Source organism: Pinus tabuliformis, chromosome 2_1 (genome assembly GCF_031772625.1).
Source record: "Pinus tabuliformis cultivar Carrire ecotype Pingquan chromosome 2_1, CPIR1, whole genome shotgun sequence".
Lineage (NCBI taxonomy): Eukaryota > Viridiplantae > Streptophyta > Pinopsida > Pinales > Pinaceae > Pinus > Pinus tabuliformis.
Window position 1 is genome coordinate 472,938,395 of NC_142299.1, and position 18,261 is coordinate 472,956,655.

General features: G+C 40.3%; 1 protein-coding gene across 1 annotated transcript; it reads right to left on the minus strand.

Moving 5' to 3' along the window:
- Positions 1-13,448: 13,448 nt before the first annotated feature.
- Positions 13,449-17,302, minus strand: LOC149200968 (TMV resistance protein N-like). The gene is made up of 4 exons (XM_089401143.1): positions 16,702-17,302; positions 15,496-16,597; positions 15,109-15,414; positions 13,449-14,915 (listed from the first exon to the last, which is right to left on the minus strand). Exons 1-4 carry the CDS (start codon positions 17,190-17,192, stop codon positions 13,449-13,451), a joined length of 3,366 nt encoding a protein of 1,121 aa, XP_089257269.1. The 5' UTR covers positions 17,193-17,302.
- Positions 17,303-18,261: the final 959 nt, after the last annotated feature.

Consider the following 18,261-nt stretch of genomic DNA (forward strand, 5'->3'; position numbering starts at 1 on the left):
AAATAGTTTTCTTTCTTTTTCTTTAAAAATCCATCTCTTATATCACTATTTTAACTATTATTTATTATTTTCCTTACAAAGCCAATTTTAGACCTCAAAATTCCCCTAATGATAGTCTTGTCATGTTGACTACTCTAGCATAGGGGAAACTAGACCAATATCATAGCATTACTGCTTTTGTCCACGTAAAATGTTTAAAACTTATTATAAATCCTAACAAATATTATCTTCTAAACATTCTACATCCTACTCTAAAGACTTGAAAACCTTCTTGATCATTGATTTTAACAAAATATGACTAACATACATAACAACAAATATCATGGATAACTTCTATGTAATAGGAGAGTTCACCTGCATAGATATCATAGCCCTGTTCGAGAATAGGGAATCGGAGGCGACTTAGGGTTTCTGCAACCCATCCTAGGGTTTCTGCAGCCCCTGCAATGGCAGGCTTGACAGGCACAGCACAGTACTGAAAACACCAGAGCGGATACGTGGTTATCGTGAGCCGGCCATACGCAAACAGAAGAATGCAGTCCCCTCAGGGGGAGGGCGATGCGCCTCCCCCCAAAAAGGACAGTCAAACGCAGCCGACGGAAGAATGGGACAAAGAAAACGAACAGAGCGGAGGCAATACGGGACGCAGCAAGCAACAGGACAAGGAGCCAGGTCAGGAAGACAAAAATAAGGCAAGTTCCTCCACATGCAAGCCAGTAGCAACTCACAGGCCAAGAGTGGAGTTTCCCAGTCACCGTATCAATGCCAGAATACAGTATATGAGAGATCACACGCTGATCGGCAAATTCATTGGAATATGGCTGACTGAGAGAGCGTTGAGGAGCTAGATAAGCACCAAATGGAACCCAAAAGGACACATCACTCTGCATCTAGGGCCAAAGGGGTTTTTTACTGCAGTCTTCAACTGCTTGGAAGATCACAATAGGATTCTGGATGGGGGTCCTTATTTTTTCAATTCTGCAGGATTATATCTCAAAGCGTGGGTCAAAAGATTCAATCCAGACAAGGAAGACCTTAGCTATGCCCCCGTGTGGATAAGGTTGTACTCGCTTCCTTGGGAATACTGGGAAGAAAAATATCTTCAGGAGATTGGGAATACACTGGGCGAGTTTGTCAAGGTCGTAGAGGAAACAAAACTATGCAGATACACGTCGTATGCACGGATCTGTGTTTACATGGATCTAAATCAAGCCTTTCCAGACACGGTAAGTTTCTTTCATGAAGATGTTGAATGGATTCAAGTTATAGACTATGAACATGTATCATTTAGATGTAGGAAATGCTATGATATAGGGCATCTCTACAGAGACTGTCCTCTGAACAGGAAACCCCCTTCTCCAAAAAGTTCAGATAACCAAACGCCTGATGGTTTTACCAAGGTTACGAACCATAGAAGAGGGAACAAAAAATCGGCAGCTAATCCCAAGACAAATCCAGTCAACATGTCAAAACCCTCAACGAGTAATAGCTTTGAAGCCCTAGCTAAGACTGACATGCAAGACCCTGATAAGGAACCGCAGAATGACAAAGAATCTAATAAAGAGCAGCCGGAGGAAACTTCACAGCAACCAGGAGATGTCCCATTCAAGAAATCAATCCTTCAATCCCAAACCAAATCTCAATCCTGGCATTCCCAAGGAATGGAAGTTGACAACCCTGAACCAAGCTCCAAGTCACCAAAGGAAAGAGAGGAACCCTCTCAAGAACCCCAAATCATGGAAGAAGATCCTGAGAATATAGACATAGGTGAACTGGATATCCTAGGACTGGAGCAAGCATGCAAAACAGGGAATTTTGACAAAATACCAGATTGGCAAGTGGACAACCTGGTAGAGGTCCTAAATCGGGCACAGAAGAAATACTCTTTAGGAGTCCAGATAGGAAGTCCATGGGATGGCAAGTTTATCACCAAGGACAACAAGAAGAGAGGAAGAAAAACAACACTTGAGAGAACCATCAAGATAGGCGAGGTGTTAGTTGAGTCAGGGAGGTATGCCAAGCTGACCAAGTACTTCAATACTGACCCCCATCCTTCTCAATGAAGCTGATATCATGGAATATAAGGGGGCTCAACGGCCCAAGGAAAGGCAGACTATTAAAAAATATGCTTATGCAGGAAAAACCAAGCATACTTTTTCTGCATGAGACTAAATGCAACTCGACAGTTTTGGAAAAAATAGCAGCAAAAGCCTCGCCGGGAGGGCTAGTAATAGCTGTTGATGCTCAAGGGGCATCGGGAGGACTTGCAATACTCTGGGATGTGCGAGTCATTCAACTAAACAACATACATGATAAGAAGAGCTTCATTCAGGCAACATTTCATCTAATCGGCACCAACACCTATGGACATGTAACTAATGTTTACTTCCCTCAGGATACTACACACAAAGCTCAAATTCTGAATACATTGTCAGACCTCAACTCGGACAAGCCATACCCGCTTTGGATTTCTGGAGACGATTTCAACATGATAGCAAGAACGGAGGAGAAGCAAGGAGGCAGAAGCAGAAAAAACAGTGACGGGAACCTGCTAAAAGACTTCATTCAAGCCAACTGGCTGGTAGATGTTCCTTCAAGCAATCGCATCTTCACTTATAATAATAAGAGAGAGGGATCGCAATAGATAGCTTTGTGTCTTGATAGATTCCTTATTTCAGACAATGCAACTCACCTGGGAGGGGAATTCATAGCTTCCATCCTTCCTGTCTCAGGTTCAGACCACTGGCCTATCGAACTTCAATGGAATAGGCTAGGTAACAGTATCAGGCGTCCATTCCGATTCGAAGAATTCTGGTTAACTCATCTGGATTTTGATGAATTAGTTAGATCAACTTGGCTCAAATTCAATCCTATCAGAGGTACAAAGATGTCCATGTTTCAGCAAAAACTAAAGCATCTTAAAGGCGAAATCAAACGCTGGAATCACACCACTTTTGGCAATATTTTTAAAGCTCGGGCTACTCTTAATCAAGAAATGAAGATGGTCCAGCAAAGAATCATCACTGAAGGACGCTCCGACGAACTTACCAAGCAGGAACAAGACATCGAATCCCAGACAATTACATCACCCATATCAAAAATGAGTCGGGTAATAGAATAGAGACTCACGAAGGCATTGAAGAGGAATTTCTCAAATACTTTAAGAAAGCACACCAAGAACCCAGTTTGGACAGAATGCCTACTATAAACAAGATCCTAAGGGACATTCCAAAAGTAATAACAGAGGAGCATAATAGTCTCCTCCTCAAACCCACCAACTTGCAGGAAGTTGAAGATGTTGTTCAACAATTGAAGGCAGGGAAAGCGTCGAGCCTGGATGGATTCACATCAAACTTTTTTCATAAGTTTTGGGACCTTATAAAAGTAGAGGTATGGCAAGTGGTGGAGGAGTCCCGCTCATTACGTTGGATGTACCCAGGGCTGAATGCCACATTCATTTCTTTAATTCCAATGGTGGAAGAATCCAACACACCAGACAAGTACAGACCGATTTCTCTATGCAATATTATCTATAAAATCGTCTCAAAAGTTATAGCTACCAGACTAAAACCGCTACTCCCTCTTATAATCTCGCCCGAGCAGTCTGGTTAAGTAGAAGGTCGGCAAATAACGGATGGGATTATTTTAACTCATGAGATAATCCATTCTTTAAAGCAGACCAAAAAACCAGGTATGCTTCTTAAGATAGATTTATCAAAAGCTTTTGATAGTATCAGTTGGGTTTATATTCAAAAAATTCTTACTGCCTTTGGTTTTTCCCCGTCATGGGTCAGATGGATTTTTAATCTTTTGTCTTCAGCTTTTTTCTCTGTTCTTATCAATGGTATCCCCTCGGCAACGTATCGTCCCTCCAGGGGTATCAGGCAGGGAGACCCCCTTTCACCTTTTCTTTTTGTTATTATGGCTGAAGGACTAGGTAGAAGTATAACTTCAGCCCGGCTCTCTCAGCGTCTAAAAGGCCTCTCCTTCAACAACTCCCCATCTTACTCCCACCAGCAATTCGTGGATGACAACATGCTTTTTGGTTATCCATCGGTTCAAGAAGCTCGCCTCCTCAAATCCCTCCTTTCAAACTTCTCTGATGCCTCTGGAGCCCTTATTAATCGTGTCAAATCTCAAATTTTTTTCTTTAATACCCCTGCTCCCACCCAAAAAGCCATAGCCCGTATCCTTGGCTTCACCATTGCTTCCCTTCCCTCCAAATACCTTGGAGCTCCTTTAATTGCCTCGGCCCTCAAGCACTCATCTTGGAAAAACTTGCTAGAAAAGCTTGAGGCTCGGCTCACCCTCTGGACTCACAGAGCCCTTAATATGGCCAGCAGACTTGTTCTCATCAAGGCAGTTCTACACTCCATGCCCTTGTATCTCTTCTCTATTCTTGCAGCACCTAAATGGGTTCTCAAAGAAATAAAGAATCTCCAGCGCAACTTCTTATGGGGGAGCTCAGGCCACAATCGAAAGTGGGCTCTGGTCAAATGGGACAAGGTATGCCTTCCGAAGAAAGATGGGGGCATTGGGCTAAGAGATCCTGGGCACAGTAATAGGACGATGGGAGCTAAAGTCTGGTGGAGATGGCTAGCAAATCCTAATACCCCCTGGGCCTCCCTCTGGACAGCTAAGTATGCGAGCAACTGCCCTATGGAAGAGAGAATTCGAATGACAGAATTAAGCACAGGATCTGTAATTTGGAACTCGGCTATTCAACATAGAGATCTCATACAAAAGCACAGCTTTTGGGAAGTCAAGAATGGATGCACTGCAAGATTTTGGGAAGACTCCTGGCAGCAACTCCCAAAGATAAAGGACGTACTCCCTAACCCTCCAATATCAGAGCAGGATATCAATCAGTTAGCCAAGGTCAGTCAGTTCTGGAACCCTTCTTCCACACAGGGACATAGACAATGGAAGGATGCAAATCAAATCATAATGCACAGCTCTGAGCAAGTTCAGCAATATCTTTCCACAGAATTACAAAAGCGGCAAATCCCTATCTCAGAAGAACCAGACATTCTAAGATGGGGATATGAAGAGAAAGGGACATTCACCACAAAGGAAGCGTATAAGATAATAGTCCAAGATCAGATAATCAAAGACACTCTATGGGACAAAATCTGGCACTCATCCATCTGGCCGAAAGTGTCCACTTTTTTATGGCTCCTATGTCATAATAAAATTCTAACATGGGATAATCTCCGGAAAAGAGGCTTCTCAGGCCCATCTATATGTCTCAACTGTAAGCAAGAAGAGGAAACAGCTATACATCTAATGCAAACCTGTCAAATAGGACGAAAGTTGTGGGAGAAGGTGGCCTTCCGATGCCAAAAAGACGGCAAAGTGCAAGGAGATCTAAGAGCCACTATTCGCAACTGGAGTCAAACGCCATACCAAAGCAAACTCCTCAACACTCTATGGCAGCTTATACCTGGCTTACTGATGTGGAACATCTGGAAAGAGCGGAACAGAAGAGTTTTTAAGGATCAATCTATGTCCTTAGAGCAGATATGGACCAAAACACATCAGAATATCAAGGAGTCTCTATCAATCAAAGACTGGTACTCAGAAGATTTCCCTTCATTACCGCAGGAAAAAATAGTGTGGGACAATTGGAAGATTCAGGTAAATCAGCAGACGATCATAAAAAAGAATCCTACCATGAAGAGAAAAGAATCAGCAAAATGGACTCCGCCGCCCAGTAACATGTTCCAGCTTAATTTCGATGGAGCCTCAAAGGGTAATCCAGGGAAAGCAGGGTATGGGGGGGTCTTCAGAGATCACCATGGCACTCCTCAGCTTATCTTTATGGGCTCAAAAGGTTGGGATACCAACAACTCAGCCGAATTGGAGGGATTATGGAGAGGTCTCACCCTGGCTCAAGAAAGAAGCTTCTTTCCGCTTATCATAGAAGGGGATTCGCAAATCATTATAAGAATGGTCACAAAACTAATGCATGGATCCCCCATTCATAAAATTAGTAACAGTTGGAGGATGGCCCAAAGGCTCGAGCTAATAGACAGATGGCTTTCTCAGCATCAAGCAATTTCCTTCAGACACACCAGGCGGGAAGGAAACAAGCTCGCTGATTTTCTTGCTAATCTCAGAGTGGAAATTGGGGTAGAATTCTTTGCAGGCACAATCTCCAGCATAGCCTCCGAGGATCAACTCTTTGAGTTCCAGAAAATTGTGATACAGGATAAACTTCAGGAGGATGACACACACCCGGATGCGGGTGGCATTCAATGATATTAATGAGAAGCCGCACAGAGCAGGCAGCTGGCCTTGCACCTGGCTGGTAGACGGCCCCCATCGCATGCGCCTCGGGCTGGCAGACACCTTCAAAGGCACGCGAATTGACTCCGCTGCAGAACAGTATGATGGTCTCACAGTTTGGCATTTATGAGCGCCTGGTTCAAGAGCATTTAGGTAAGATTTTATGTATGGCTTCGTTTTTAATTCACGCCATTATCACTGGTTTATTTCACCTCCGTGCGGAATTCTTCCTGCACCCTTGCCTGGTTCATCGTATTTGGAAGCTCGCCTGGTCTTTTGATGTTATTGGGCTCCTCTGCGCTCAAATTCTCACCCGTTTGCTCCGCCTCAACCCCTTTCTCAGTCAGCCTGTTATCCTAAGCATGCCTCGCCGTCGAGGAATCCCGCGTAGAGGAAGCAACACTGGAAATAGAGGCAGAACCTCTCGACCTGCTCCGCAGAATGTCATTCCCATTGCCTCAGCCTCCCCTTCTTCTCCGCCCTCGGGTCAAGCTGGGTCTCTTCCGCACAATTCTTTTCAGACTACCAGGTTCACATTCCACAGTAGGCTCAACAGGCCTGTATTGACGGCAAGCATCACAATTATTCTCGCTGAGGAAGAGAGTAATCCTATCAGCTCGGCTCAAGCTACTTCCTCTCAATCTCAGGAAGACAGCGTTCTTCAAGGGGAAATGGCCGGGGTGGTGTCTAACGCGGACAATATGCAGGAGGACACCCCTGTTTCTGAAGAGCCTCAGCATCCGGTCGACCCAACTCAGAACGAGATTCTGGCCTGTGGGCCGTCTCAGCGTGCAGGCTGCATTCTCAATCTGGTGACTACTCCTGAAGGCGGCATTGAAGGAAATGATGACAATGGCTTCGTCACCTGGGTAGCTTCTTCCAGCCAGGTGGATAGGGACACGCCTGACTCTCCGCAGCATGCAGACTAAAGCCGGCTCTTCACCGACGGGTGGCATTCTTGCCTCTGCTCTGTGTAATTTTGACTATGTGTCTTCGTTTCCAAGTCTATGGTCCTATGTCTGGTTTATGTTCTTGTTCAAGCTCGTGGCGCTAGCCAACCTGCTCTCTGTTTACTGTTACAACTGTGGGTTTGATGGGTACCTTTTTGTCTTTTTGATTAATGGCGGGCATGATAGTATGCGTCTCAGTAAAATTTCTAAAGATGTTAGCTTTGCCTTGTTAGATGCTGAATAGAAATATCTCAGGGGGTCATGGTCCAAACAAAATCTTTTGAAGTCTGCAATGTGAAATCAGCAGAAAGCATGAAATGTAATATCTCTGAATATCTGGCTGAGGGATGGCATCGGCCTCCTCTGAGGTCTTGACCTCATTGTACATAAATTTTCTCTTTTTTTAATAGAATTAGTATTTACGCAGAGAAAAAAAAAAAAATAGGAGAGTTCACCTGGATTCTATCCAGTGGTCCTGTCTCCTCTTCAAATTCTGTGAATTCCATGAATTCCATGTTGGTTAGAATCTTTGCCATCATTGTGACTTTGTTTACTAACCTTCTAATTTGTTTTTTCACTTCATCCATATTTAACAATATTTCCCATTTCTCTTCTGATTGCTCAACTAATACTTTTCCCATAATGTTCTTAAGTTTACAACAAAGGTTTATGGCTATCATATATATTGTAATCTTCATTCTCATGTTGCTCGTGTTGAAAACTCATCTGCCACCATATTTCTCTTCTTCTGCACCTGCTATGAACCATCATTCAATTCTTGATCTGCTCTCAATTTCCCCAATTTCACTTTGGATCGTTAGTGGGTATTTTCGTAGTAAATATCAATAAAATGATACGCTATCATATGGGCTTGACAGGTAGATGGAATTCTAGCATTACTACAACCCCTCCTACCACTTGAACCTCCTCACTAAGGCATAATTCTCCAACAAGAATGAGTATAGGACCGAGGTTCAAAGAAAGGAGGATGACATACTACACAAAAAAGAACAGTGGACAACGCAAACCTAAGAAAGAGAACATTTAGCCAGTCCACCCAAGATAGCACAAAGATCGCTCACCTTCAAACAAATGTCAACCCAAGACTCACAGAGAGAAAACTAAGGACCAAACTTTTGTAGGGATGAGTTTGAAGCGTATCCCCACCCTTTCATAATCATCTAAAACAATACGGGAGGCAAGGTGACTGTCTAACACAAGAATCAAAGAAAAGATATGAGACAGGGGTGACTATAATCCACAAAAGAAAAAGATAATCCTAGATAACACAAAAGAGATATCCCAACACTAAGACAAAGACACGACCAAAGAAGCTTAAACTTTATACAAGTATAGGCCCAAATTGAGAACCAAAAGCACCAAAGAGGAATGCCAAGATAGATGAGATATAATGAAAGTTCAAACCATGGATTACTTTTCTATGAAGAATTTTCAAAGGCTAAGACAACTGAGTGGAAAAATGGAGTTTCAAAACTAAATCCTTCCACACCCTCTATGAGACCCTAATTTCAAAATGCTTAAGAAAAGAGTCCACCACTATAATAAGGAACTAAACATTGATATGATAATTTGTGCATAAGAAAACAAGACCAATACGCCCAATATGCCAAAGGAATTGATGAATGCCACTAAAATTGTCAAAAAGTACTTCCCAGAGCTTATTCACTGAATGAGGAGCTTGACAAAACCAAACAATGTTAAATATGAATGAATTTGGGGCTAATCATGATGATCATGTAATTAGAGGGATTACTTTTATCTCCACTTTTAAAATTAGGAACAATGAGGTTTTGAGTTCTAGGTTTAGGAAAACCCTACTTGACTACCAAATTGAATGGATTTTGTATGTGATGAATAAGGACAGGGCCCTCCAATTTTTAAGATATTGGCTTGGTAACTTTTGATGTGAATCTTATCTTTCCTTTTGCAAGTGCTTAACCCCAAACTTTATATATTTTATGACAAAACTTCATCCTAATAGAAACATTTAGAATGTTTTCCACAACCAAATGGGATTTAGAAAGATTTTTTAGGTAAGAGTTCAAGTCATTCAGAGGAATCATACTATTCTCTTTAATTTTAAAAGTCAAAATTTACCTCTATAATCTTTTAATATCTAACTTTGATAAGTGCAGAAGCTTCTATTGTTTTATGTTTATGTAGTGCCTTTTTTTTTTCTTTTTAATTAAGGCTTTGTATCTTTTTATCTCATCTGATTTTAGCGAACCATTAGAGACATCCCTAATAGCTTCTCTAGCACTTTTACACTCATTGACATACCAATGATTGGCTATTCTATTTTTCTTTTTACATAACATCTCAATAGATAATTTGTTAATGGAAGTAGAGATGGTTGTCATAAAATTATGATAGAGGTTTTCAATATTGTTCTTATACAATATGACATTTAATTCATTATTTAAGTGTTTCAAGAAAAATTAACATTATTTTTTGTTTAAAAGGAAAGTACTTTAGCTATCAAAGTTTTCTTCAATGGAGATTTTGTGCAGGATAAAATTCAAAGTTGAAGCCAAAGGTCGATGGTTGAAGTTAGACTCATGCTCATTTAAAAGGTTAAAATTTACTATTTATTTGTATATGCATGGGGATATCACATAGTCCATGACACTACTACCTAGTTCATGGATACAAATCATCTAGTTAGAAATTTACCATCTCATTAGACCATTGCAAATTATTAGATATTGAGAACTATAAAACTCAATTAGTTCAATACCAAATAAATTCTCAATCAGAGCTTCATAGTTTTTTGCACCTATTAGCTAAAGCAAGGTCCTCATCTAGCTAAAGAGGATTAGGATTGGAATTATTGTTTAGAAAAATAACTTAATTAGCTGAGTTACAACATTAAAGCCTCTTAGAAATGGGATAGTATCTTTAATTCTCATATTGTAAATACCTTGTTCTGTGTTTGTAGGGACAATTTTTATCTAGGTTGTTTTTCTTATAGAAATAGAATTTGATGGGCAAGAAGTAATAGATTGTTATATAAATATTGTTGGCATTAAAATCTTAAATCTCCCTCCAAATGTATTGATTGAGAATGTATTTATTATAAGTCAAATGTGAGAAGAAATGTTCATTTTATGTAACAAGCATATGCCTCCAATCCCTTTATGAAGGATTTGATATTCAATATCAATCACAATACAAATCCTTCAATGTTAAGAACCTTAGATTCTTCATGCTTACAAGCTTCAACCAATAATACAATACCAATTTCACTCAAAATATAAATTAATATATGCCATTTGTTCCATGGAACACCATGAAGAGGATCTCAAGTATACCAAATTCCTATTTATTTTTTACCTTTAGTATTTGTATCTCTAATAATAACTTTTTAGTTCCTAATTATTGTTTGTTTTCCTTCTTTCTTAGTTTCTTTAATTTTTCTGATTTACTTAGTTAATTCTATTTGGTCTTTTGGAATGAAGTATTTTCTTTATAAATATTTTGGCCTCTTTTATGCTTTGTAATTTTGCTTAATATACTATATTTATGGTCCTTAAAACTTCACTTACTATAATCAACCTATCTTTATATTCAATTATTTTGTCCAATCTCTTTACTTTTATGAAATAAGTTGTCTCAATATATAATTTATGTTTTAATTCTTGTTAACATGTCTTTTATCTTTCAACACTTTAAAAAAACAAGCCAATAAATATATAAAATAGAATTATATTTCTTTATATTTAGATTCCTTCACTCTCGAGAACATGTCCAGTTCTTTTTAAAAATAATTATAAAATATAATTGAAAATTAAATCACTTTGATGGTGATATTAAGTATAATAAGTTTCCTTAGGTTATGGCCAGTTATAAAAAATAACTATATCAAATCATAGCAAACAAATTGGAATCCTTTATTTAGACATAATAGAAATATAAAAAAAAATTATAAAACAAAATAGAGGACATTATTAATAATAATTAGTATATACCCCGGATGCGGGTGGATAGGGACGTGTTCAATGCGATGGGACAGGGGTGGTGGGAGGCGGCTCGACACCTGCCCACCCTGTACGTGAAGGAGTATGTAACGCGGGGGAAGGCAGCCTGGCAGGCAGACTCCCACATTCTCTCGTTAGGTGCCGCAGGTTCAGTCGTAAATGCATGGGTACTCGCATGTTGTGAGCTGCAAGCGATGGCGGTCTTCATCAATGGGGCAGTTATGGTGTGGTTTTACCGAGGGAGGAAATACAACTATAAGGAAGCGCAAGGCAGTGCAAGCGCGAGGCAGATAGATGAAGTCTTAGGCTGGATCCTCTCTGTCAATTCTGCGTCTGAAACGGAGGTGGCGTGTATGGTTTATGCTATTTCTCTCTGGGACACTGGCTGGAGTTCGAACTCCGAGCAGTGGTCTCTGTCTTTAAGTCTCGGGTGCATTAGTCCTGTTTTGAGCAAAGGTTTTGGAAAGGAGGAAGAGGACTTCGAAGGCAATAGCCTCTCCGCTCTCGTGGGCTCAAAGAGTTTCAGTCAAACGTTTTCTCCTGCCGCGGTGGGCTTTCGAGGATCCAGTGCAGCGTCTGTTGGGAATCCGTCTGAGGCCCCTCCTTTCATGGCCCGCCTGCGACAGAGGATGGGCTGCGAGCGGGTTCAACCCAGACGTGCCCCTAATGAATCCAATTCGGACTCGCCGGCCTCCAGCGAGCTGTTCACTGGGCGCTATCCGAGCACTCATAGCGGACGAGGAAGGCGCCGAGCCACCAATTTGCCTCCTGGGCCACCCTCTTCCACTGGGTCTGCCATTTTCACCTTTGACAGTTCGCTTCATCGGCCACGAGTCACTGCTCACATCACGGTAATGTTTTATGAAACCACGCAATTGGGAGGCACTGTTGATCATATCATAGGATTTGGTGATGTTGATGGTCCTCCCACGGCATTCCAGCTTGGCATTGGTATGGTGCCACAGCCTGCACAAGCGGAACCTGGAAGAATCCTTCAGGACACGGTGATGCAACCTGCCGATCCCGGTCCCTCTGCTCAGTTCAACGCTCCAGCAGAAGATGAACAGCAATTCGGATGGTGTCCTGTTGTGGAGGAACAGCCTGATGAGTAGCGTGCCCATGCTGGAGGTAAACCTCCGTCTTTTTGTTCCAGTTTTGGAAATCGTCGACTGCCTCTTTGTTATCCGGGTTCTGGGTCTATGCCAGTTGCTGATGAACGGGTCTCCTCTTTTTGATTAATATGTATGGGTTGCTATGGATGGTTTTGTTTTCAGTTTTCAGTTATGGGTCTCTTCGCCTCTGGAGAGAGGCTTTGTTAGTTTTTTCTTGGAATGATAGCTCTTCTTCAGAGCTTTGTACCGACTTCGGTCACCCTGTAAATATTTTCTCTTCTACTTAATAGAATTAGTTTTACACAAAAAAAAAAAAAATAGTATATAATACATTATTAATGATGAAATGATTAATTAATATTTAATATTTAATATTTAATATTTAATATAATAAATTTAATTGATTTATTATGAGTTTTAAATTTTGTTATAATTTATTTATTTGTAAAACTTATTTTTACATGTATGAATTTATTACATTTAATTTTTTATTCTTTGAAAATTTTCAAAATAGATGTTACTTCCAAAATTAATTTGTTAACAAAATTATAAGGGTGTTATATTTTGTTCAAAAAGTAATTTACACTAGCTTGAATTTAACCATTATAAAAAAGAGTAACATCCTGGAAACTAAACCAATAATCTCTTTAAATTAATGCCATAACGTAAATAAAATATTAAATATATATTTTTAATTAAAATATAATTATTTTAAAATTTTAGTTTTATCATTACTTTTTAATACTAATTTAAATGTTCAATCAAAAATAGACCATATTAAAAATTATTTTCCATAAAACACAACAATAAAATTTAAACTACCTCCTCTTTAACCTAATTAATTGAATTTCTTTAAATTTTTTATCTAAATTAAATTACTTTACAGTTTTAACAATAATCAATAATTAAATTAAATTAAATTTCTTTACCGTATCAATTAAATTACTATTAAAACCATGTACTCGCATAAAACATGTAAATATGCTTGTTATAATAAGCACGAGGACCATGATGTAAATATAATTGTCTAACAATGAATTATGACCGTCTGTTACAGTGATCTAATTATCATCACTTCAATCCTCCACTCAGCGGGTCCCCTACTCCCACACAGGGCATTGTAATTTAGGACATTTTGAGACATCTAGCATACGCAACCACGTAAAATCTTCAACGCCTTCCACTTCTTCTAACTCAAGGCACCCTCCAACATTCATTTCCTGAAGCTCTGTCGCGTGCTCCAACCCCCGGATCCTCCTCAGCTTCACACATCCATCTGCGTAAAACCACTCCAAGGATACCAACTTTTCCATGCTGGGCAGTTCTTCTAACTCTGAGCACCCAGAAACACTTAGGAATCTAAGATTTGTCGTCTGCCCCAACCCCTGTATAGTCTTAAGCTTCTTACATCCGTCTGCACACAACCCCTCCAAGGATACCAACCTTTCGATGCCCCGCAATTCTTCTAACTCCGAGCATCCAGAAACATTTAAGCGTATAAGCTCTGTAGCCTGAGCCAACCCGTGTATGCTCTTCAGCTTCATACATCCCTTTGCCAGCAGCATCTTCAATTTCAGCTTCAGACATCCGCCTACCCGCAACTCTTCCAAAAATACCAATGATTGCAACTCTATGCATCCAGAAATATACAGAGATCTAAGCTTTGTGGCCTGTCCCAAGCCCCTTATGCTCTTGAGTTTACCACATTCGTATGCCTGCAACTCCTCCAAACATAAAAACGTTTCCATATTTGGTAGCTCTTCTAGCATGGAGCACCAAGAAACATTTAGGGATCTCAACTTCGTCGCCTGCGCCGACCCCCGTATGCTCTTCAGGCTATCACATGCCTGTGCCCGCAACTCCAAACATAAAATCGTTTCCATACTTGGCAGCTCTTCTAGCTTGGAGCACCCAGAAACATCTAGGAATCTGAGCTTCGTCCCCTGCGCCGAGACCCGTATGCTTTTCAGCCTCACACATAGGCTTGCATGCAACTCCTCCAAACATAAAAACGTTTCCATACTTGGCAGCTCTTCTAGCTCGGAGCACCAAGAAACATCTAGGGATCTCAGCTTCGTCGCCTGCGCCGACCCCCGTATGCTCTTCAGCCTCTTACATTCTTTTGCCAGCAACTCCTCCAAACATAAAAACGTTTCCATACTTGGCAGCTCTTCTAGCTCGGAGCACCCAGAAACATTTAGGGATCTCAACTTCTTCACCTGCGACGACCCCCGTATGCTCTTCAGGCTCTCACATCCCTGTGCCTGCAACTCCTCCAAACATAAAAACGTTTCCATACTTGGTAGCTCTTCTAGCTTGGAGCACCGAGAAACATTAAGGGATCTCAACTTCGTCGCCTGCGCCGACCCCCGTATGCTCTTCAGGGTCTCACATCCCTGTGCCCGCAACTCCTCCAAACATAAAAACGTTTCCATACTTGGCAGCTCTTCTAGGTTGTAGCACCCAGAAACATCTAGGAATCTGAGCTTCGTCCCCTGAGCCGGGACCGGTATGCTATTCAGCCTCACACATTGGCTTGCATGCAACTCCTCCAAAGATGCTGGCAACTGCAGAGGTGCGTGCAAAAGCAAAATGTTCACTCGTTACCACCACAAGTAATATCATAATTCACATTATCATAACCTTACGAATTCTTTTCGAACGAAAATGTTGTGCGACAGTAATACCTACTAAACATACCAACGTCAACCTAACAAATTTCTAAACATACAAACATCAACATAACAAATTTCTACTTACTGATGATTCGCATTCACTGTCCAACAATGTTTTTAATTCGCTTCCATCCACTTGTAGAACCCTTAATTTCTTCATTGTAACCAACGAAGGCAGGGAAGAGTAGGGACATCCTTTCCAGCTGAACCACAATAGATTTGGTAACTTCACCCTCGTCAGGATGCGTTCCAAGAGAGAGCGTTCAATATGAAGAATTTGCAACCTCCTCAAAATGCGGTTCCAGCCATCATTTTCAGTCTCAATAATGTCACATAGATCATCGCCACCAAATTCGCCTTCAACCAGCCGAATTCCCCGCACCGTGATTACCTGTCCATAGTTGAAAAACGAATGTTATGGCTAAACGCATTTAGTGAATAATCTTAAAAAAGAGAATGACTAAACACTTACAAATGATTGTTGTGACAAATAATCAATAACCCTTTTTGTCTGCCAAAGACGATGTGGCGACGAAGTAGCAGCAACCTCTCTTCCCAGGTCTCTTACGTGGTCGTGCATACGTATACAATTCCAGTCGTCCACTTCTACAAGAGACTTGTCCTGCAGATTTAGAAACCCTCGCTTTCCTCTCCAATCTGATCCGTTCCATATGCTTATGGCCGAATCCCTGTTTTCACCTATGAAAAAGCACGCGATATCTAGGAATATCTCTTTTTCCTGTTTATCAAGTGAGCAATAACTTCTAGAAAGTGTCTTCTGTATCTCACTGGGAAGTATTTCTTTAAGAGCCTCCAATTCGTCTTCCCACTCGGATATTTCTTTATTATAAAGTAATGCCCCAACTATTTTCAGAGATAAGGGCAATCCATCGCAACATTCTAAAAACTTATATACTAGATGCTGAAAATCTGGAAGCGGATCAGCTTGGCTGAAGGCATAGGAACAGAAGAGCTCTTGGGAGTGCTCTTCATTAAGCCCAGATAGCTTATAAATAGATGAATCTTCAACTCTTGAGTTTCTTAGAACACCCCTATCCCTAGATGTAATCAATATTAAACTCCGTGAATTGAGATTATCAGTTTGGACAGGCAAAAATGCATTCACCTGGTCAACATTATCAACATCATCAAACACTATTAAAGTGTCAAAAAGTTTCAGAGGCTCTACCAGCTTCTTTTTACCTTCATGAACATTGTTTACCTGCTCATCCCTTCCATTCAAGGCCTTAAGGAGTTGACTCTGTAACAAATGTAAAGAACCCTTACTTGCATGATCTCTGACGTCAGCTAAAAAGCAGGATTTCCTATAACCTAATGTCTTCTCATTGAAGAAAATTTTTGCTAACGTTGTTTTTCCTACGCCACCTAACCCTACAATCCCCAAGATCTGAGGTTTCCCGCTTTCCTCTTTCTGCAACAGCACTCTATCTTCGAAATCTTTGAGCTTTGAATCCAACCCTGTTGGATAATCAGCCACGTGCAAGCCTGGCTCTGGCACCATTTCTGACAGACGTTTAACCAACTTATCTAGCAGCTCCAGCACCAACTCCTCACTAATTATTCAGAAACAATAAGTAGACCTAGTGAGAAACAAACGCCTATGTCTATTTATCAGTATAAAACACAACTATATCAATACGGAAGGTTGAGTTCTCACCCATTGGACGACTCCAGCTCGAAACCGCTATTATTTGCCACTTGCTGAAGTGCATTTCCCCATTCTTTAACAGTGTTGGTATCATATCGCCCCTTCGTTTCATGTAATTGCAGGGCTTCACCATAAGAGTCCTGTATCCACCGAACTTTAGCGGGAGTGACACGATAAAACACGGGAACTATAGGAGCTTTTGACTGTAACATCATTACGAGCTCGTTCAGGCACCAAGATGACTCAGCATATCTAGGAGAAAGGATCGCCACATGAACAGAGGCGTCTCTAATAACGTCCTTTAATTGAGAAGAAATTTCGTATCCCTCTTGCATCTCCTCTTCATCGAGGAAAGGCGTCAATCCTTTCTCTTGGAGGCGAAGATACAGAGATCTGGCAAAGGTTTTCTTCACTTCAACCCCGCGATGGTTTATGAAAATTTTGTAGGATTTGTAGCTGGGATTAGCCGCGGCAGAGGTGGAGGATGAGGATGCAGCCATTGCGAACTGGAAAACAAAAATGAAAGGTAGTAAGCTTCGATACTATGGACGCAATTTGCAGAGGGGTAGCCAAGTTAGGGTTTGTAAAGCGCAGAGAGATAGTGGGAAACACTGGCTATAGATATTAAACCTTCACCTGCGGTTTATGCAAGGTTATTTTATGCAGCTGTGGTTTATACGTAGTTATTTTATAAAATACAGAGCATAGTCACCGACATCGAGCATCAAATTTCAACGCATTTTTGAAACCCCACGCGCATTCAACTAAAAGTAAGACGCAAACAGGCCCCACACGCAATTGGAGGTAAAACGTAGGCCCCACAAGATGCTCTGCACGTCATGAAAGCGTTAATTAACCAGTGGTCTATAATAAGATTTTTTTGGAAGTTTTTTCGGTGGGTTTTTTCGGTCAAAATTTGGCAGTAATTTTTTGGGATCGCAAGTTTGATAGCTAATTTTTGCGCAATCAAGGCGTCCCAGGGGTTTTTCAGGGTGCTGAATCCAAATATGCAGTTAAAAAACCATTTTAACTGCAACAAATCGAGATTTAACCTCAATTTCTTCCGCCAGATTCCATCACCAAAATTTCTAAGATATCACATTATAAACAACTCCGTTAATTAAACGCCTATACATTTAAAAGAAAAAAATGCTCAACTGTCCAAAATTTTGACAAGAAAGAATTTTCAAATGTGATTGTGAATATATAAATGAATTGAGCGTTTCCATAAATTTCGAAAGCATTTACACCGTAGATTATAGAACTCAGAATTATCATTCCAAAAGTTCACAAATAAAATTATCATTTCAAAAAAATCTTTACTAGCTTTCGAAAAAAATATATATTAAAAAATCAAAAACATTAACAACTCACGATAAAACTACATATTTTCAAACTCACATTTCAAGATTATATCAATATTATAGTATAACTAGGTCAATATTAAAATATTTATTGATGGAATACTTTGCATTCCAGATGTTACACACTTTCCTTTGACTTTTAAATTCCTATTAAATTTTTAGAATTTTTTAAATTAAACATAAATATTAATTTTTAAAATATGAT

Bases quoted from the DNA above. Each gene is read 5' to 3' on its own strand.
- LOC149200968 (XM_089401143.1), bottom strand. From the start codon at position 17,192: ATGGCTGCATCCTCATCCTCCACCTCTGCCGCGGCTAATCCCAGCTAC. The intron at 15,415-15,495 runs GTAAGTGTTTAG...AACTATGGACAG, and splicing joins ATTTGTCACAACAATCATTT to GTAATCACGGTGCGGGGAAT. The intron at 14,916-15,108 runs GTAAGTAGAAAT...GCACCTCTGCAG, and splicing joins ACAGTGAATGCGAATCATCA to TTGCCAGCATCTTTGGAGGA.